General features: G+C 39.8%; 1 protein-coding gene across 1 annotated transcript in view; it reads left to right on the forward strand.

Annotated features, from left to right (window-relative positions):
• Positions 1 to 23,813, forward strand: part of PLCB1 (phospholipase C beta 1) — a 4,354,095-nt gene that overhangs the window by 2,760,768 nt on the left and 1,569,514 nt on the right. The window contains exon 10 of the mRNA XM_044056572.1: positions 7,897 to 8,043. Coding sequence (XP_043912507.1) covers positions 7,897 to 8,043 — 147 coding nt within the window. The remainder of the gene's footprint in view (positions 1 to 7,896; positions 8,044 to 23,813) is intronic.

Consider the following 23,813-nt stretch of genomic DNA (forward strand, 5'->3'; position numbering starts at 1 on the left):
CAACCTTCTCCTAATCACTTCATATATATCAGATAATACTATAACGCCCCTATCAATATATTATTCATAATCAAACTGTCTCAACTCTCCACTCCTTAATCACCACCTTATTTACTCACTTCCATCCCTTTTTACTCCTATCTAAATTTACTCTTCCCTCATCAAGTATCATATCTCTGTCCTCTCTACCCTACTCTTTCTTCCACTATTTCTCTTACACACTATTATATCATTTTCTGTACCATTATCTCCATTTCATAAAGATCCTACCTATCCCCATACTGATGATTTCTCCTACACACATCAACCTTTAACTATCTCTGCATCTATCTTTCTATTCTACACCCACCTCCCTAAAATAAAAATTCCTCCCTCCCACTCACTAATATCTAAAAACAAGGCAAAGTATATTAGATGCTACCCACCAAAAGTAGAACCTCATTTCTATCCTAACATCCCACTCATATCAGGAGACATACACCCTAATCCAGGACCCATCTCTAACACTGCCCCCCTCATAAACACCTCCCCAAACTCAGGCTACTCTCTCACAACAAACAAACAAACAAACAGATCTCTTTTTACTCTATCAATACCCGAAGCATCCTTAACAAAGTTTGCCAATTTCATGCATGGACATCTACTCACACCCCAGATGTTATTTCCCTAACTGAAACTTGATTAAAACCCCAACAGTTTGATAACGATATTCTCCCCCTTGGCTATAACATAATCCCCCTGGACTATCCTAAAAAAAGGTTGCCATTGTGTACTCCGATAACCTCACTATCTCCCATTCTATGCAATCTGTCTCCTCCTTTTCTGCTTCAGAAGTACTAGCAGTTTACCTTAAACTCAGTAACTATACCACTATTAGCATAGTGATCTAATGCCTTCTACCAGTACCTGCAGGACTGCATGGATAAGGCAATCCCAAGCAAAACAAAGACTCTTTGTACCAAAGGCAAGCGCCCTCAGTCTGGTGGACCCCAGCCAACAAACAAACAAACAAAAGGAGGAAGCTACTACAAGATAGAGCAAAATCCTTAAAAGGTAAGACACCCTTGATCACTATAAGTAAAAACTAAGAGCTCTCATAAAATCATCCAAAATAGCTAAAGACTCAAAAGACAATCATAAGGCCTTCTTTAGCTATGTTAGAAACCTAGGAGGAAACTCCCAGATATGCTCAGCACTAGTTCAAAATGATGTGAAGATTACTGATCCTACAGACATTGCCAACATACTGGCTGACAGGTTCAGTGCAAACCTCTCCCCCCCCCCCAAAGGAGAGATATATATACAAGCGAGCACAGCCCCAAACATCTCAAAACACAGCATCCATGGGACCTGATGGTGTCAATGAGGAATTAAACCCACAGCTAGGACAGCTGTTTAATCAAAGTCTTACCTCTGGATAATGCACCAGGGGAGTGGCGGACTGCAACTGTGGTCCCACGATCCAACCCAGTTTGGCTTTGTCAAAGGCAGATCATGCCTTTTAAACTTGGTTGACTTTTTCAAACAGTCACCAAAGCCATTGATGAGGGAAAGGCAGTCCATACAGCCTACAATACCCCACTCGGGCATCATTGAAAAACTCATCAGCTTAAATGTTAACCCATACATCACAAGATGGGTTGCAAACTGGCTGAGTAACAGAACCCACAGGGTCAGAGTTGCTGGGCGCATGTCAGACTCAAAGCCTGTCACAAGTGGTGTCCCACAGGGCTCAGTCCTGGCCCCACTCTTTTTTGGCACATCTGACACAGATATCCTTCAGAAGGGTCTCACAGTTAAATGCCAAAAATGCATAGTCATACCCCTTCGGGAAAAAAGGTTACCCCTAGCTACCAAATAGGTGGCAATCCACTGAGCACAGAAGAAGTTATCAGGGACCTGGAGACCCAGGTTGATAGTAGTCTGTCATTCAACACCCATGTAGCTAAAGTAGTTAAGAAGACCTTCTACATTGCCCACCTTATCATGAAGGGATTCTCATCTAGATCAAGGGAGGTCATAGTCTCCCTTTACTCATCACTCATCAGACCAATGATTGAGTACAATGCCCCATTCGAATGTATCTGACCCCGACACTTGCAGCAGCTGGAGAGGCCAAAAAGTCCTCCAAAAAAATAATAAAGGGTCAAAAAATCTATCTCTATGCTGCTGAACTGAAAGAAACAGCTCTATTCAGTCATGCTAGCACAGCTTTCAGAGGTGACCCTTTGTGCCTAACACACAAGCCAAACAAAACCCGATTTGATGAATATGCTTCACCTCAAAAATCTAGACCCATCAGAGGACCAATGGATATGAACCTATGAACCTATGAACATAGTAGCTATATACATTCCACCAGGTGATAATATTCCTCTGCTGGAAGACATTCTCTCATACTTTTCCCAAAACATCCCTAATGAGACCATTCTCCTTGGGGACGTAAATATTAATTGGCTAACCCTCAGTAATCCTACCGCCCCACATCATATAAATATATATGGATTTAGACAACTAATCTCCCAATCAACCCATACAAACAATTCTCACTCTACTAGCACCCTCATAGATTGGGTACTTGTTTCAAACCCTTTACTACAAGTCTGAAACACTTCCTGACTTCCTGAGTGACCACTCATTCATAAAAGTGCTCAGGTATAATCACCATCTCTCTAAACCAAATAGATTTATCACCTTTCACAAACTTTCCAATTTCAACCCAGAGACTTTTAAAACCCTCATCTCTTCAGTAAATTGGAACTTCCTCATCCATCTCCCACTTGATGAAGCAGTCCAAGATTTCAACTCAACTTTCCTTAACATCATAAACTCAATAGCCGCACTCCAAAAAATAAGGATAAAAGCTAATAAATCTCCCTGGCTATCCAAAACTACCCCCACCTTTATGAAAAACAGAGATAGCGCTTGGAAAACATGGTTACAGTCTAAACCCCCGCCGACATGCAAAGGTATAAAGAACTAGGAAATCAGGAAAAAAACTAAGCAATAAAGACAAAAATGTTTTTTATCACAACCCACCAACAACTCTAAAATCTGATTCAAAAAAATTCTGGAACGCAATTAAACAAATACTACAGTCTGGCAACCATACCTCACCCAACTCATGCCCTGACAAATCACCAGAAGAAACTGTCAACACTTTCAACACCTTTTTTATAGAATCAATATCCAAACTATTTAACCCGAACCCTAACCTCTCAAACACCAATGCTCTCAACTGCCCTGAACCTTCTTCATCTGCTAACTCTCCAAACACTTTCTCCCTTAAACCTGTTTCTACTACCTACATCAAAACTTTACTCGCTAAGCTAAAACCATGCTCTGTATCTGCTGATAATGTCGCATCACATTTTCTCCAGATAGCAGCTCACTCTCTTGCTCTACCCGTATCCATCATAATCAATCGCTCCATTTCTGAATCCAAGGTCCCATCAATCTGGAACCAATTCTACACCCTACCTATTCACAAAGGAGGTAACTCCTCTGAAATCTCCAATTTTTGATCTATTGCTATCCTTTCCTATCTCTCTAAAGTCTTGTAGAAATGTATACACAAACAAGTTATGCAATATCTCATGCAGGAAAAACTATTGACTCCTACACAGCATGGTTTCCAACCTAAGCATAGCACCACCTCTGTCCTACTGTCCTTCCTTAACACTCTTTCTTTAGAGAAGATCATAAACTTATCTCTTGTTTATTCCTTGAAGTCTCTAAGGCTTTTGACACTGTTTCTCACTCTCTCTTACTGAGCAAACTTTCTGAACTCGACTTCACCCCAGACACAGTTGCCTGGTTCTACAGCCATCCCACCAACAGACTGCAATCAGTGAGATGGCACTCTGCTCTATCTACTCCCCTTCCAGTTAAAATGGGTGCCCTGCAATGGTGCATTCTCAGTCCACTACTTTTTAATATCTTCACTAACTTACTCCATTCCTCCTGTCCACATTCTTCCATAGTCCAATAAGATGATGACTCTAAAGTCATAACCATTGCCAATTCTTCCTCTGAACTCTTATCTGCTACCCAGTCTTCTTTTAACTCACTTGAGTCATGGCTCTCCAATAACCAGCTCGTCATCAGCCCTAAAAAAAAAAAAACTATTAGTCTTTCTCCCCAAAGCAGTTAATCACATCAAACCTTCCTTTGCCACAAAGTCCCTCAACAATACCTGTATAGAAATGGAATCCAGTATAAAACTAATCGGTGTTACCAATCAGCTAAAAATCGACCTGCACATAAAAAACTGTATCAGCAAAAACAACCAGAAAGTAGGACTTCTGTATAGAAATAAAAAAAGTTGTCACCCCTGAAGCTAGGATTACTGTCACTCATGCTTACCTTCTACCCTCTTTAACTTATTGGTCCCAAATTCTCACAAATCTAAACTCCTCTCTACTTACTAAACTAGAGTCAACCTATCACAAGATAGCCAGATTCACAGATAAACACGCCTATAAATCCCACCACTGTATCTCCCTAAAATAACTGTCTTGGACTACCTCACCTGCTTCTCTTCTCACAGCTCAAGCTCATACACTCAATTCTATATTAGCCAGCCTATTGTCCAGCTCTATGCTCCCTCATTTCCCACTACTCCCCTACAAGAAATCTCCAGAGCTCAAACCAAGATCTATTATATAGCTATACACCCAAGTCTAAATCCAGGTGCAATACATATAGCTACCACCCCTCTATAGCATGGAACAGACTCCCTCTTGAAATTAGAACTCTTACACATCCCAAACCATTTAAATCATCTACAAAAGAATACTTTAAAAGACAATGGACCTGCCGCTGTTCTCACTCAACCTGATTGTATCCATTTACCAGATATACTCCTTCTCTCTCTACTGTTTCCTCTTATAACCAACCTCTATCTAGTTCTTACCTGATCCATTCTTCCCTTACCCTTTACACTTACCTTTCCTCTATGTAACCACCTACTAAGACATTAGTATAGTACATATATTTATATAACATCTTAAAAAGAAAGAAAAAAATATCTCTTGCTATTGCTTTCGTGTAATTTCCCATGCATGTGTATCTTTATTTGTTACACAATACTGTTTGTTTTTTTACTTTCATGCACACGGTATTATTGCATGACTTCTTATGTTACCTTGAACTGTAACATTTATATTACCTGGAGATTTTCTCCCCGGACCTCTGCTAAAAAAGGGCTTTTAAACCAGCCAGACATTCCCAGTCAACAAATGTAACATAAATAAATAATTTCTAAACAAGCACGTAATGTGACTTATATGCCAACATCAAGCAAGCATTGAATAAAGGGTTGCTAAAACTGCAATTGTGAGAAAAATATTAAACAATTGGCCTTAACGTAATAAATCTTATTGTCAACCAATCTAGGAAGATATATGGCAACAAGGTATTGAAATTATAATTAGAAAATTGACATGGCAAAAATATTCAGAAATCAATTAGAAATTCATCCATATAAATCAGAAATCTTAACAATGTCAACTTTTAATTGTCTTACTTATGGAAAAGGGTTTTTTGGCACACCCAGGATTTCCTTTATTGCATGAGTCCTGGTTGCTCACCAACATGACTCCTGCAGCTGGACAATCACTTTCCAGGCATCTTTTTTGCGCTGCTGTTCAAACAAGTCATCATATTCAAGTAAGGGTGGTATAATGGCCAGGAGGAGTGTGTTGGATCAAATAAGAGTTAGATGGTTCTGGTTAGTGAGTGGCTGGGAGATTTAGGGGTAGGGTTAAGGAAGTATCTGTGATTTGGATTAGGGAGTTATTGACAGTTATAAGGTTAGAGAGCAGGGTTTCAGACGTGAAGTTAAGGATAGGGTGTGATTAAGAATTTTACATTTAGGCAGTGAGATTTGGGATTAGGTTCATGGAGCAACTGGAAAACTTGGGTTTAGGGAGCAGGGTTTGGGATTAGGGTTATAGAGCAACTGGGAGTTTTAATATCAGGATTAGGGAGCAGGGTTTGGGATTAGGGTTATAGAACAACTGGGAGTTTTAACATTAGAATTAGGGAGCAGGTTTAGGATTAGGGATAAGCAGTGCCTGGAAGCTTTAGAGTTAAGTTAGGGAGCAGGAATTTGGATTAATATAAGGGAATAGAACGGACCTTTAAGGTTATAGTTAGGGTGCTGGGAAGGCATACATATAGGTGTAGTAGGACTGAGCTACAGAAAGATCAGATACTTGCAATTTCAAGCAAGTAGCAGAGAGAAGGTTAATCGTGAGTTAATAGTACACAAGGTCTGTAATGCATACTAACATTTATCAAAGCAGGTGGGATACATATAGACTAAAATACAGTCATTAAAATAATGACATATTCAAAACATCTTTAAACTTGACAATAGATATAATAGAGAGTATTGCCTATTATATGTATCAAACTAATTTGTTACTGAACTTTTATGTCTCCTGCTCAGAGTTTTTGAGGGTATACCATATGTTCTTCTGTTCATTTCTTTTCTTCTATTCTATTTTTTATCCTGTTTGAACTAATTATACGTGTATTTTATTATCCATTTGAAAGTTACATGAATTGTGTATATCTTGCTTTGTATTTTTTTCTCTAACAAAATTTGTAGTATATGGATTTGATATTATTAGAAATTTCCACTAAACTAATAATAAATAACATTAATTACTAGAAAAGTAAAAGTATGCATTTTTAAATAATGTTGCAGTCATTTCTCTGTACATAGACATAATTAAGATATAAGCTACATGAGAACATCACGTGGTTCTGGTAAGGTACAGACTGAAATTAGCAGTTTTATTTCATGACATTTAAATTACTCTTCAGTCATAATTAATTTTCAATACTAACGCTTAAGCACTTTTTTCTTTGTATACTAAAAGGTGACAAATTTTGACAAATACTCTTTTGTGCTCTCAGCTAACTTCAGAGCTTACACTGTCCAAACCAGGCAGCACAAATTGTTCTTTTTTGATTTGTGGTTTAAGAATTGAAACACGCAATACATTCCAGTGCATTCTGCATAAACAAGTGATCAGCAACTCATAGTTTCATGCTTAGATGTTTCAGGAGCAGAAGAGATTTCCATGATAAGTGAAGCACATTTATATCAAGAAAGATACCTAAGTCTGTTCATACTGATACCTTATAGTTTTGCCTTGTGATATAAAGGATAATCATACTGACTTATAACATTTTGTCCAGGATTGATTATGAAAATGAGATCTCAGAACATATTTATTTACTGGCTGATAACCAGGTGGGTGAGCTGTTCATTTAATCCTTTTCTGTCACGACTCAGGTTTATTAGTGCTTAAACAATAGAAGACAGTAAAAACAAACAATACATCACAGTGTATTGAAATCAATTGCATGTATAACAAAACAGTAGGATGAATGTCATCACAGTGTACTGAAGTCAATTACATGTATAACAAAACAGTAGGATGAATGTTCACTATGAATGTAGGAATGTAGAATGATTTATATATTATTTACTTAAGGTTTACATATTATATACATCAGTGCATATCACGATTTTAATTTCAGCAGTACATTGGTGTCATACATCCACCTGAAATGAGCTCACTCAATATTTGCAGTAATATTGGTTTAATTTCTGTATTTCACAAATTATACAGAACTGTATAAGAAATGTTTGCTGTTCATTAGACATTGTCCCTAAGTATCTGCAAGCTGATTCATTTATTAGATTCTTTTTTTCATCACATTCTTGAAGTCTTTGCTGGATCTGTGGTTACTGCATGCACTTCTGAATACTAATACTATGTATAGAAATCATAAAATGATATTGTTATGTGGAGTTTATTTCAGAACTATGATGATAACAATTGGCTTTAATATTCTTCATTCTTTTTTCTTATATAGGACAAATATCAGTGGATGGTTTCATGCGTTATCTGAGTGGAGAAGAAAATGGTGTTATTCCTCCAGAAAAACTAGACCTCTGCGAAGATATGTCTCAACCGTTATCTCATTATTTTATCAACTCTTCTCATAACACCTACCTCATAGGTAAAGTCAAAGTAGATTTATTTTGTTTAAAAGGTATCATTCATTGCAATAAATTGTTTTCATAGATTCATAGATTGTTACTAGGCTAACAACCCGAGGGGGCTTTCTAAGACTAGCCAAGTTTTCCTGAAAGAATAATGATGACCTGTATCCAAATAGGACATTTAAAGCCAGGCATTTATAAGCTACCCCTGCCCATAATGAACAGGGATGCCAGGCCCGGTGTAAATTTCCTGTTCTCCGTCCACTTGTCTAGGTTGTGCTTAATCTGATAATAGACAAACTAAGCTTCACATAGTTGGGAAACCTGTTCCATAGGAGGAGAAGTCTCTGGGACACATATCTGTCTCTCCATGTTCTGTTTAAGTCATTAACAAAATTCAGTTCCCTAGCCCTTGTATTTTTCATACTGTTTGATTTATGAATATGTAGGAGATTCATAAGTGTGGGGTTTGCTGATACCTTGTAAGGCAGGTATAGATGACCCCTCAGCAATTTATAGGAGACTGAGAAGAGAGAAAGGGTTTTACGGAGCTCTGCATAAGTAAAATTTGTTATGCCTTGTATACTTTTTGTAAGGAACCTTTAAGGTTGCTCTAGTTGCTGCTTATGCCTGGGCAGGTACATATCAAAGGGAGCATTGTAATCTATGATTGGTCTGATAAGGGTGGAGTACAGTGGGATAATGACCTCTTTGGACCTAGATGCCATGCCCTTATTTATAAGTTGTGCAACATAAAAGGATTTCCTCACCACTGTGGGCAAGTGGTGGACGAAGGTAAGGCTACTGTCTACCTGCATACCCAGATGCCTGACCAGTGAGTCGACTCTTAGGGGTGTATTATCAACATGGTAATTAGCCAGAATGGTTGACTTCCCAAAGTGTAAAATTATGCATTTCTTATCTATGTTTAAGACCATGGCTTTAACACCATTTGTTAGTCAGAGACAGATCTTTTTGAAGAATGCTAGTGCCTGCAGGTAAGTCAATGATAACCCCCCAACTTTCATTCATCTGCAAACTTAATTAGCCATAAATCTTCAGCATTTTCTTCCATTTCAGAGAAATACATGCCAAAAAGGGGCAGACCCAGTACCAAGCCCAAGGGGACTCCTCTAGTGACTGACCTCTTGGTGAAGATGGCCTCAGCTATTTTGACCTCCTGGGCCCTATCAGTGAGCCACCTGGCTATCCCAAGGGTGATAAAAGGGTTTTGACCTAAATAAGTGAGCTTGTCTATAATGCCCAAGTGGGATATTATATCAAAAGCTTTGGCCAGGTTGAGGCAAGCTGTGTGGGCAGTCTTACCTTCATAAAATGCTTTGGTGACCTTCTCAAAAAAAGTCCACCAGATTTAATGCCATGGCTTTCCTTTTAACAATGCTGAACTGTGATGGGTTCAGCATTTGCAGGTTAACTGTGTCCTCATTTATCATATCCATGATGATTCTTTCCATGGCCTTACATATGAGGCTGGTAAGATTTATGTGCCTGTAGTTACCCAGACCTCCTTTGTGCAGAAGAATGACTGTAGCCATCTTCCATTCCCTGGGCACAAAAACTGACTAAACACTCCAGTTGAAAAGTGATTCAAGTGGGCCAGATAGGTATATATATATATATATATATATATATATATATATATATATATATATATATATATATTGGTACAGATTCTATGACACACGTTGATCCTTTTAAATGCAGAAGTGTTTATACACCACATTAGCAGGCCAATGTGGAGACTTTTTTAAAAGCGGTTGAGAATGCTTTATACAGTGACTACAATTTTTCCAAGAACATTAAGGATAATAACTTAAGTTAACAAAAAGTGGAGGCGCTCAACAGACTGAGAAATAATGCGGACATTGTTACACGCACCGCAGACAAGGGTGGTCTGGTGGTTTTATTGGACTCTGAATATTACAACAGGACAATGTTAACAATGTTGGCAGATGAGGCCTATGAAGTGGTATTACCCAGCATTGTGTATATGTTGCAAGACAGTATTTGTAATAACCTTTTGGAATGTAGGTCTATGAATGTAATCAGTGATGAGCTGTTTAAATATTTTCAAGTACCATATCCAATAATACCTAGGCTTCACGGTCTACCAAAGGTACATAAGAATATGGTAGAACCGTGTTTTAGCCCTATAGTATCAGGCTCAGGTTGGTTGACAGAACCTTTGTCTATATATTTAGACTTTGAACTTAAGAAGGTGCTCTCTGATTATGTGCATGTGCTTAAAGACACTGAACAGTATTTGACAGATTTGTACACTTGTGTCAATGGTTTAGACAATTTAGACAGTATAGTATTGGTCACAGTGGATGTTGTGTCCCTATTTACATGCATTCCCAACACTGAAGGAATTGACGCTTTGAGAACATTGTTAGTTGTATCTAACTTGATGGATTCGAGTAAGGTTGATTTTGTCTCCTACTAGAAATGGTATTAGATATTAACATCTTCTTTTTTCTTGATACTTGTTATAGACAGCGTAAGGGTGTGGCCATGGGCACCAGTTGTGCTAACAGTTATGCCAACTTGGTCATGGTAGCCTGGGAGAAACAATATATACTTGACAATTCTAATATAGTCTTCTACAGGAGATTTGTAGATGATCTCTTTCTCCTGTGGAAGGGTACGGATGATATGCTCGTATCTTTCTTTGAACAAATGAATAATATAAACTCATTTTTAAAGTTTACTTTAGAATTCTCAATAGACACCATCAATTACTTAGATGTAACCATACTCCGGGTAAATGATTCTCTTACGACCAGGGTTTACTGTAAGCCATGTTATAGGCCAGCATATTTACATAGATCTAGTATGCACAATCCCAAGATTTTTGAGAACATCATAAAAGGACAAGCTATGAGACTATCAAGATTGTCTTGTGAGGATACATGTTTTGAAAATGAACTTCATAGTGTCCAGATGGGGTTGTTGAATAGAGGCTATAGTGAACGGGAGGTTACCAAAGCATATCTTGATGTAGGTAATTTGAGAAGTACGGGGGCGAAACCCTATTACTCAGATAGAGGTGATTTACCTATTAGACCTATGAATAGGAATAAACAGAGAAATGAGTCCATTGTCCTTCCTTTTAGTAACAACACTGACATTGTTGAAAAGGCTATAATGTCTATATGGAACATACTCATGGTTGATAAGAGAGTCAGGAATTTAGTAGGTGACTCTCCTACATTTGTTTATAAGAATATGAAATGCCTTAAAACAACTCTTTGTTACAACAATTTGGGTATGAGTCTTGTTCCTATGAATCCTAGGAGCTTTTGGGCGACCAAGAAATGTGGTAGATGCTTACAATGTGACTCCATAGATGAGTCACGCTTTTTTAAGCATCCGGACACTGGGCATCTATGGGAATTGCGTAACAACAGCACTTGTAACACCAAAAATGTAGTTTATGTGGCACACTGTTTGATCTGTTTCTGTTTCTTTGTGGGCAAGACAAATAGGACCCTTAGAGAATGAATCAGGGACCATGCCTATTGTCTTGCCAGAAAACAAGAATATAGTGCCCTGGCCAGACACACTTTACAAAGGGAGTAGACCATATATTTGTATTTCAAATATTACATGTCCAAGCAGAGGATATTCGGCTGGGTGATATTGTGAATCAGACTGAACAAGCAGAACTTGGGTGGATTTTTAGACTAGCTGCACATAGGGGCAGGGGCCTCAATGACAGTGTTTCTTTGAAGCCTCATCTTAAGGCTAGAAAATTAAGATAGTTTTTAATATGTTGTTTTAAATAAATATGTATGGCGTGTGGTTAGTATACATGTCTTATTTTAGGATGTTATGTTTTACATTTATCTGTGAGTGTTTATGAGTTAGTACTGCAGCATTTATGTTTGCTATGCATTCTTTTAGACATTTTCAGCTTTGAATACATAGCTTTGAATTGCTGTTAGATTTACTTAATTGATTAATTAGTTAATTGATTTAGAGTGTTTGTTAGAGTATTTAATGCAACTCTGAATTCAGTATGGTTATGTCTGATGAAGCGGATATAGCATCCGCGAAAGCGCTCACTTCTTATTGTTAATAAATACTATTTCTACATTTGGAATTACTTGTTTCGTGTGGTGGAGTTTTACCAATCTATCAACAGACTGCATTCCTTCCTTCTTGGGTTTGTTTTTTATACTATGCTTGGGATTTTTGGCTTTTTTTGAATATATATATATATATATATATATATATATATATATATATATATATATTTCTCCTTTCCTAAACTTTCCTAGCTAGTTGTTCCAGTGATCAGATTTTGCTGATCCCTGGGCTTTGTATTTGGTTTCTGTGTTCCTCCATTTTCTTGTGTGGCCAGAGGTAGTTTCTTTACACACCAGTGGGAGTGGGGAGTACTGAGCTGCTTGTTTGTCCTCAGAGGAGGAGTTAGAAGCAGCATCTAGTAATTTGTCGGCCATTTTGGGTCATTTCCTGTTTTTTCCAGCCCCTGCTATAAAGAGCTGCTACCGTTGTAACACTAGGGCAGCGGTTAATCAGATTTAAACTATTAGGGCTACCTAAAGTCCACTCTTCAAATTTTACCTTAAAACTACCTTCCTCAAAGTATACTACTGTTCTATTTAGTGTATCCTACAACTATAAATTATCTCTACTTGACTCCCAAGTAGACTATTCTCTATCTGTATAGCAAAGCACTTGCTCCTACAGTACTTATCACCTCGATACAGCACTCTTGTTATAGAAAGTACCCCAAAAGCAAACCCCATTTCTCGGTCACCCACATCCCCAGAACCTTTTCTTAAGTTTTTCTGTCTATTCTTTCTAGCATGTCGAGGGATCAGTTGCTAATGTCCTCTCCTGCTCAGCTGGTGAACCTAATATTGAGGCAATGTTACAATTGCCTCATGTACACAGACAACCCTCTCCTCCTCCCACAAAACACAAATACATGCGAGAGATGCAACTATACGGCCAAACTGGAGGCTGAGCTCTCTCAACATAGGACTGGCATGACCAGACAGGAGGAGAAGGTAACCACACACACTATAGACCCAGTCTCACATAATACCATCACAACCTCAAATCATACACATAAACACACAAAGACATACTCGGAGGCTCTGATCAAAAATCTACCAAAACAGCAGAGGCCACCAAAGCAGACACTCAAACAACTACCACCTCAGAACACAACACCTGCAACACATAGACCACACAGTCAGAGTGTCAAGCAGTCACAGCCCTTAAGGCCAAACACAATGCCAGACACACTAGTTATTGGTGACTCCATAGTCAGACACACTGACGTCCCGCTCACCAGACTGAGTAAGGAGAAGGTCACAGTAAGCTGCCTGTCAGGTGCTAGAATCCGCCACATAATGCATGCACTCAGGTCTCTCAACAGCAGGTACAAGTACGACTCAATCATTGTCCACGCTGGTGTTAATGACCTGAGACGTACCTCCTTGGACTACATGAAAAGAGACATAGAGGAGCTCTCTGATTATGTAGCCCAAGCAGGTATGACCCTGACCTTGAGCAGTATCCTACCTTCACCAAGAATGATGCCACAATACAGAGATAAGATGATCAGCTTTAACAATTGGCTTAAACTCTGGTGTCATTCAAAGGGGATCCAATGTCTGTCTGCCTGGGATGACATGCTGGACAAGCCACGCTGCTTCGCAGGGACGGCTTGCACTTGTCACCCCTGGGATTCGGATTTTGGCAAAGGCTCTTGCCACTCCCATAGTGCCTTTTTAGGCAAGGCTCAAATTCTAAACCTACCACCCTAGAACAAAACAAAGAAAAAAACTAGGGGTAATGCTGCTCAATGCCAGAAGTCTCAACCTCAAGATGCACGCACTCGAGGCCCTTCTCAGTATGGAGAACATCGATGTCTGTGCTGTGACAGAAACCAGGTTCAAGGCTCCTGAGAGCACCCCAGCACTATCAGGTTTTACCTCATATCATGCTCCGCCCCAAAACCCGGACAATACCAAGAAAGGAGGAGGGTATCCATATTCATCAAGGACACCCACACCTCAAGATTGGTGGCATCGCACGATGCATCGGAAACCATCCAGGTGCAATTAACCATAGGCAAGACTGCTCTGCAATTTGTAGCATGCTACAGGCCACCCTCGCAAACTCAGGAACCTCATATGGCCTTCCTGAAAACACTGGAGGGGATAAATGTATCTCCGAACACCATCATACTAGGTGACTTCAACTACCCTAATATAGACTGGGAACACTACTCAAGCCCAAACACTCTAGCCCAAAAGTTCCTGGAATTCATAAACTCAAATGCCATGGAACAACTAGTCACCATCCCCACAAGAGGAGAAAACATACTTGATCTCATCATCACGAACATGGGAGCACAATGTTCAACGCTGGAAGTATACCCCTCACTGGTGAGATCTGATCACAAACTAATCTCGCTGGAGGTCCTCATCCCGCCCCACCGAAATGAAAAAGACCACAGTAAAGAACTTCAGCCGACTTCACACTTCTAAAGACTAGTGTGGTCTCCTTTAAGGCCCCTGAGCCGGTTAACATTACTCAAACTGCTGAATCACTTACAAATGCCTTCTACCAGCACCTGCAGGGCTGCATGGATCAGGCAATCCCAAGCAAAACAAAGACTCTTTGTACCAAAGGCAATCGTCCAGTCTGGTGGACTCCAGCCATAAACAAACTCTACAACAAAAGGAGAAAGCTACTACAAGATAGAGCAAAATCCTTAAAAGGTAAGACACCGCTGATCACTATAAGTAAAAAGCTAAGAGCTCTCATAAAATCATCCAAAGCTAATTTTGAGAAAATAGCTAAGGACTCTAAAGACAACCATAAGGCATTCTTTAGCTATGTCAGAAACCTAGGAGGAAACTCCCAGATATGCTCAGAATTAGTTCAAAATGATGTGAAGATTACTGATCCTACAGACATTGCCAACATACTGGCTGACAGGTTCAGTGCAAACTTCTCCCCTCTCCCTAAAGGAGAGATATCTATACCAAATGATTGTAGCCCCCAAACATCTCTAACGCCCAGGTGAGAACTGCTCTCTCCAAGGCAAAGAACACAGCATCCATGGGACCTGATGGTGTCCCCGGCTGTGTGCTCCATGAACTCAATGAGGAATTAAACCCGCAGTTAGGACAGCTGTTTAATCTTAGTCTCACCTCCGGATGGAGTGGTGCACAGCGACTGTGGTCCCACTCCACAAAGGCGGTGCCTCCACCGACCCTGGAAATTACCGTCCCATTAGCTTGACAAGCCTTATCTGCAAAGCCATGGAGAGGATCATAATGGATCTCATAAATAAAGACATAGGAACTTGCAGACTTTGGATCCAACTCAGTTTGGCTTTGTCAAAGGCAGATCATGCCTTTTAAACTTGGTTGACTTTTTCGAAACAGTCACCAAGGCCATTGACGAGGAAAGGCAGTCCATACAGCCTACCTAGACCTGGCGAAGGCTTTTGATACAATACCTCACTCGGGTATCATTGAAAAACTCATCAACTTAAATGTAAACCCATACATTACAAGATGGGTTGCAAACTGGCTGAGTGACAGAACCCACAGGGTCAGAGTTGCTGGCGCCATGTCAGACTCAAAGCCTGTCACAAGTGGTGTCCCACAGGGCTCAGTCCTGGGCCCACTCTTGTTTGGCATCTACTTTTCTGAAGTACAAGCAAACACAGGAGGGTTATGGCTGACAAAGTTTGCAGATGACTGCAAACTGGGCGCTGTAGTTGAAAACACATCCAACACAGATATCCTTCAGAAGGGTCTCACAGAAATGGATAACTGGTGCCAGAGCCATGGCCTAAAGTTAAATGCCAAGAAATGCATAGTCATACCCTTCGGGAAAAATAAGGTTACCCCTAGCTACCATATAGGTGGCAATCCCTGAACACAGAAGAAGTTATTAGGGACCTGGGAACCCAGGTTGACAGTAGCCTTTCATTCGACACTCATATTGCTAAAGTAGTTAGGAAGACCTTCTACATTGCCCACCTTATCATGAAGGGATTCACATCTAGATCAAGGGAAGTCATAGTCTCCCTATACTCATCACTCATCAGACCAATGATCGAGTACAATGCCCCATTCGAATGTATCTGACCCGACACTTGCAGCAGCTGGAGAGGCCACAAAGTTCCTCACCAAAAGGATAAAGGGTCTCAAAAATCTGTCTTATGCTGCCCGACTGAAAGAACTCCAGTTATATTCAGTTGCTTACCGCTTGCTCAGAGGTGACCTATGCCTGACATACAAGGCCATGTCAAACCCAGATTTGATGAACATGCTTCATCTCAAAAATCTAGATCCCTCAGAGCCATAAGGAGACTTAAACCTCGACACGGTTATTAATAGGACGTGCTGGAGGGATAGATTCATCACCCAAAGACTCCTATGCTGTGGAACAAAATCCCGGTTTATGTGAGGCAGAGCACCTTGCTGGCCTTGTTCAAAAGGAATCTTGACCAATGGATGGGAGATTGCAGATACACCCCAGGGGTTACCTCAGTGTCACTGCTCGACAGAGGCACAGCAAAATAATGGGCATAGTTTCTCCAAACTAAAGGGGTGGCCACAACTATGTAAACCACTGGCTAGGCTTATAAATGCCCTCGGGCAGATAGCCTAGTATGAACCTATGAACCTATGAACCTATATATATATATATATATATATATATATATATATATATATATATATATATATATATATATATATATATACAGAGTGTGTGTGCATGTGTGTGTTTATAATATATAGGGAGATACAGACAGAAAATGATTCAGACACTGGAAGTGTTGGTAGGGCTACTGTATATATTGCTGGGTTTCCATTCCTCAAGCATTAGGTGCTTAAATCAAAGGATTCCAGGGTACAGGATGTCAATGACAATTTACTATATGAAAACAGTTTCTTAGCATGTGTCAGCAGTGATTCCTTTGTTTCAGGAGATTTATCCCTTCTTCATGACTGTGTGATCACAAAGTTGTCTCCTCCCCAAATACACACATTGTGGCATACAGGGGAGCTTGGTCCTCTCTAAAAAATGACAGAAATTTCAATTTTTGCTGTTTTTTATTTCAGGCATTTGGTTTCTGTGTTTTACATCCTTTTGTTTTGGTTACTTGAGGTTTGGTACCAGAACCCTCTGGGAGCAGGGCTGTTTTTCAAAAATATAGGGTGGTTTGTCCTTCTGAAAAAATACTATGCAATATATATGGTGATGCATTTTAGCAGTAATTTAGTTACAGTACTAAAGCTATTATTATCTGTTTTAGTTATGATTAATTGCATACTGGTTAGAATATGCATTCTTAATTGCAGTAAACCCATGGTAGAGAGATAATCTTCATGATTCAGCAAGCAGCTGTGCAGCAGGGACCATTCTTGTTCAGCACGGCAACGCGACATGCATATTTATGAAGGCACGGTGCTATGCTCTAAAACGGACTTGGTTCCATGTATGAGCACAGAAGGTGATTCTGAGAGCAGATCTCTCACGATACACACACACCCTGCACTCCAGAATTGCCTTTCAGCAATTAAAAATGAGCGAGAATGCTCATGACACCACAACCCATCAGGAAAACAAAAAAATATATGTGGTCAAAGGCAAAAGGGACAATCATCCTTACCAAGTATACCTCTCAATTATACAGATTTCTGCAGAATGCCCAGATGTTCGCCTCATATTTTTGGTGTGTTCCCCCAAAGTGTGTACCTGTCTGGCAAATAGCTGAGGATTGAAGTCATTAAATAATGACAAAACATTTGATTTTAAGACTCCACACATACGTCAGAAAATGCATGCCAATGTAAAACCTATTATTCTATCAACATATTAAGTTTGTAAGAGCAGTATTTAAAATCCTCCCCTATTTGTTCCCCCATCATTGTAGGCTTTGTCGAGATATTTTGCTCTAAGAGGTTGAAAAGTATGCTACTGAGCCAAAAGTTATTAGGATAACACAGGCAGCATAACCACATAGCACACACCTCCCAACCTGTCAGAGTAAGGAATGTGGACAAAGCCAAAAGAGACAATTTTCCCACAAAGCAGAAAGCTGATAAAATAACAGGTTTAGCATTAGCAGGGATATTCTGAAGGGTGTAGATAAAATAACACAACAAAACCTCTTTTTTTTTTTATAAATGCGATAAAGTTTAAGCGTAGCTGCACGGGTGTGCCCATTGCTTAGCTACGCTTAGTCCAGCTTAAACAGCACAAGAAGTTAAATAGCAAGAGACATCCAACATAAGCAGTATTGCAATACTGTAGTAGTTACACTTTGCAAGCTGCCATTCCCAGTTCAATCCCCACTGAAACCAATTCACATTTTACATGTAAAAGCAGTACATAAACAACTTTTTTTAGTATTACCTACTAAATAATATTTATTTGTTAACTGGAGTACTGCATTAGGTCCAGATGTGAGGTGTCAGTTTAATAAAGTTGTGAAATCCCCATATAAACACAAGTGCCCCATACAGTATAGCCACACATGAATAATTGTAAAGAAAGCACATTGGGGGATGTCAGGGACAGTAAACAAATTTATAATATCTAATGAATGATGAATCAATGCCATACAGCAGATAGTCTATAAAGCTAAGTGGATTTGCCCATTGGTAAACAGTGCTGAACCTGTCCCTTTAAGCAATGCCAACCTTAGATAAGCAGGTTTGCCCATAGCTTAGCTTAGCTCAGCATATTCAGAACCGTCCAATCACGGCAAAGGGTGAGAGATCAGCCGTATTTAAACCCCACAGGTGGGAATACAGCTTATAACTGGTTGCAGCTTCCCACTGTAGGCAGGATGGCAAGAGTTGGACAGGGGTTGCGATTCCGGGTGCAGTGCTGGGGCATACAGGAGTCGAAGGTCATGGTAGGACTCCTGGTAAGAAACATGATGAAAGACTGCTGCAGTGCCAGTACCAGGGCTCCCAATATAAAGCGGAAGCCTGGGACCGTCTCACACATGATCTCACCAGTGCCACTGGTGTCCCTCGGACTGGTGAGCGGGTCACCACTATGCCGACTTGAAGTGGAGAAAGAGGGAGGTCTTGGACAAGTGGGTCCAAGAAGCAAGGCAGAGGGGTGATGTCCCAGCAGTGTAAGTAGTCATACCATTACTGTTTACTAAAGTCCAGCATGCGTATGTGATGGACAGGTATGCCTAAATTTGTCTCTATTTCCTTTACAGCTGCAGCTGAATGGGCTATGAATCAGGAAGCCCATGCAAGTAGGCTGCAAAGGCTGCATCGCGAGGCTGGTGAGTAGCAATCCTGCTTGTAGTATTCATACCAAATAAGTATAAAGTAGTAAAAAGTCATCTGGCAGTATAACAACTGTTGTATGGGTTGTACTGAATAAACCAGACAATATGACAGTAATAGTCCGATATAGGTCATATTTAAATAAAAATTTAACTGCCTGGCAATAAAGCTGTAAATCCTGGACTGGTTGTGTTTACTCTGGTACTGTACGGCATTTATTGTTGCATGCTCTGAATAGTAATGTTGTATTAACCACTGTTACCCACACTGTGCTACATACAAAAATGTCTAGGAATGTCTGTATAAGACTGTTGTAAGTACAAGATCAGATTATACAACCAAGAGAGACTTAGACAGAAAACACTGAAGAGATAGACAACAATATCTAAATATCACACTCTAGTGCGACTTAAATTGTATTTTTAGCAGACACAGCCATGGTTTGAATCCTGGGAGTGGTAGTAAGCTGTATACATAATCATACCTCTCAACTGTACAGATTATTCAGAATGTCCAGATAACTGACTCAAATTTTCTGCCTGTTCCTCTGTCCCCCTGGCAAATCAGTGGGATGATCTCAGAATTTAGTCACGGAATAATGATACATTTGATTTTCAGACCTCAAAACCTTCAGAAAATGTATATTAAAACAAATCCAGTCACTCATGCAACTCTCCAAGTTTATGACAGCAATATTCAAAACATGTCCCTATTTGTACTCCCATGCTGTCAAGCTTTGTCTAGAGTGTGTGCATTAAGAGATTTAGAGGTATGTGCATAATATTAACTTTGAATCTGGGAATATTTGTAGAAACAGGGTAGTGTTAACAAACATTCCCTCCACAGGTCTACTAGGTAAGAGATGTAATAATTTAGCTATAAGACAGATGAAGTATACACAGTGTACAAACATACCACTGCCCAAACCAAGGCCATAAGTTATTGTAATAATACATGTACCTTAATGATTAGAGCAATGATCATTAAAGTTATGAGTACTACAAGGATATATACGTTCTTAATTGACATCTATCTCTCCATCCCCACCATATTTGCAACAATAATCTAAATACACAAATCAATGGGTATGTTTACACCAAACCTACTGTTGGGACATATGTCCTAATGTTCAATAAATATTGAAATGTGTTTCTATTAATGTTCCATGTTGAAATACTATCATTGGTGGCCTGTTGCTATCAATGTAACCTGCATGCCATTGTAATGGCCACTGTGGTTCCATATATGCATGTGTTCTGTTTGCTATGCAACTATTCCAAATCTGGTGTTTTGGATTATTGGGAATACCTATGCATGCTGTTAAAATTAATCCTGGATTGCGTTGACTATTACTAACCCATATATGTTTTAAAATTGCAACACCATAGCACATATGTGAAGGCCGGTCCCAGTGGTCCCACCTCTCCCACCTCATCTGGCATTGGTACCGGGCCACAGCACACCTGGGACCCACTACGAGACCTCCTCATCTGCTGGTCCTGCACCACCTTCAGGTGGAACCACCTCAGGGGATGGGGCTCGTCACCCCAGGAGCGGGTGCAGACAGGATCCTCTCACCCAAAGTCATGTATGGGGATCGGTTTGAAGGGAGTTTGGAGATCTGCTACACCAGCTTGAGTACCGTGTGGCACATTTAGAGGGTTGGCCTGACCCTCCTGCTCAGCCCCCAGTACAGCCATCTTCGGGGACTTGAAGGTGCAGTGGTGACTACCCATGGGTGTGGACCTCAGTCCCACTGTTTCCATTTGGGGGCTCATGGGCTTCCGATTTCCAAATGCCTCTCCCCATCCAAGGTGTGTACCACCCACCTGTCATATACCACCCCTGTGTGCTATCTTGTCTGTCTTTTCTGTCTTCCTACCAAACCTACCTCCTCAATATACCTACTATCCTTCCCCAACATCTCACTCTCACCTTAAAAAAAAGGCAGTCTGTTCCCAAAAAAAAATTTTTCCCCATACATAGCTGTCCATTTCACACACATGTCCACTGGACACATGTAATCTGATCTAATTGGATTCACAATACATTATCGTTGTCCTCACCCCTCTCTCAGGGGTTTGAGTGTCCAAATGTACCTCCAAATTTAGTACATGTGCACAGCGGTTGCTGTAGAAGAAATGGACAGCTGTGGACCTTCCCTACACTGATCCTGCACATCCCTAGCTACTTTCCCTATTGTTTTTCCCTCTACATGCCCCCTTTTTCACCACTTTCCTATAAACCCTTTTTTCTTTTCTTTTAAAGAAGTTAGCATGGGGGTAAGTGGGAGTAAGCACTTTTAAGCAGTAGTAAGTGGGTTTAAGCCTGTTTGTGCAGTGGCAGGAAATGGCTACACAAATTAAGCACTGTCAGGCTGTCTGTAAGCATATTTAACCGGAAGTTACCATTGTTTACCATCGCATAAACCCATTTACAACTGCCTTAATCACTCTGTATCCAACAGCCCTTGTTCTGTCCAGCAGCAAAATAATCAGCCCTTGCAAGTCTCGAACCCAGGACCCTGCACACCATAGCCACTGTGATTTACCACTAGGCCATTTGAGCTGTACATAAATGTGATGTTTTCTCAAACATGTCATGCAGCACAGTCATTCAACAGTAGGGTAAGTGTATTTATATATGTAGATGTATGTATGTCTGTGTGTGTGTGTGTGTGTGTGTGTGTGTGTGTGTGTATATATATATATATATATATATATATATATATATATATAGACATACATGTGTGTGTATATATATATATATATATATATATATATATATATATATATATATATATATATATGTGTGTGTGTGTGTGTATGTGTGTATTGCATTCGCTCATTGGATCCATACTCTGAATGTCTCACTATAAAATGTCTGACCAAAGACACTGCTAATGTGGGTGAAGGTGCCCAAAATAGGGATCTCTTGTAATTATTGCCATTTTCTCTTCCTCCACAGCTGAACAGATCTGCCTTGCAGCACAGTAACCAACACTTGCAACTCTTGAACCCAAAACCCAGCACAACATAGCCACAACAAGTTAACAGTAAGCCATCTCAGCTGTAATATGTCAGGATGATATCTCTAACATATCATGCAGAACAGTCAGTCTACCATAGGGAATGTACAATGTGGAAGCAGTAAACATTCCATTGATACATACACATACACACACATACACACACGTGTATATATATATATATATATATATATATATATATATATATATATATATATATACACACATACATACACCTATAAATATATTACTACTTATAGATATGTATAAAAAGAGTATATATAGAGGGTGCACAGCATATCATACAGCCATTATTCCTACAGTTACCACCTTTTAAAATGGCCACTGTGTGATTCCTTCCTACAAATGAGATTTATTGCATGAAATATATACCCACACAATGTAAAGGACATGACGCCACACAGAAGTTTGCATACGTAGAAATGTTTATTTGTGTACTATTTCAGTTGTTTATGCCATTTCTTATAGCAGTTAGCTCAAACAAAACATATGATACAGTAATCTGAAAAACATAGCATACTTTGCTGTCCAGGCTAAGTCCTTCAAGTAATACAACAGTAAAAAAAACACTTGCCTTGAAGATAAGAACCATTCAACACTTAATTACAGCTGTAGATGAGCAGCCTCCAATTACACTCTGTACTTAACCCCTAGGGGGGAAAGTATTAGTTGTCACAATGTAAATGTAGCTGTTGCATAACAATGCTTAACTTAAAACATCACTATCACACTGACAAACAGAACTGTGTGTAAGACAGTAAGCTCTAGCTCACCACTGTTCCCATGGTGAATAGTATGAAAATGTACAGTCATATACCTTAGTGTTTCTTACTACTGATATCCTTCACATGTTGTAACAGCCTAGGTTAAAAACATTTAATACCCCTCCCTATAAAATATCTTACAAGGGCATATAACAGTGTTCTAAATACACTGACCTCAGGACTGTACAAGGTCACACACATTTTGTCCAGCTGTAGCCCTCATATATATGGACCCTACCCCACAAACATTGTATGGGAGTCCACAACATCCCTGGAATGATAGCAGGAATGCCAGCACTCAATAATGATAGGCCATTACCTAACAACCTCTTACTGTATGACATCTAGGCAAAGCCTGATATATAGGTGGAGGACAGAGGCTGGAACACAGGGCCATATTTGAAATATTGCTGTTATACATTGTGAAAGTTGTTGGTGTTACAGGATTGGTTGCAATATATCCTTGCTCAGGAATATGACGTCAGAAACACAAATGGATGTTGCCATGTATTGATAGCAATCAATGGAGAGAATGCCACTGATATGTCAGAGAGAAGACCTGTGTGGTGAATAGACAAAACATAACAGCCAGTCCTCTGGCCATCATGTGGATAGGCTCACAGTTGAGAGCT

This window comes from Protopterus annectens, chromosome 1.part2 (assembly GCF_019279795.1).
Source record: "Protopterus annectens isolate FY-2018-M chromosome 1.part2, PAN1.0, whole genome shotgun sequence".
Lineage (NCBI taxonomy): Eukaryota > Metazoa > Chordata > Ceratodontiformes > Protopteridae > Protopterus > Protopterus annectens.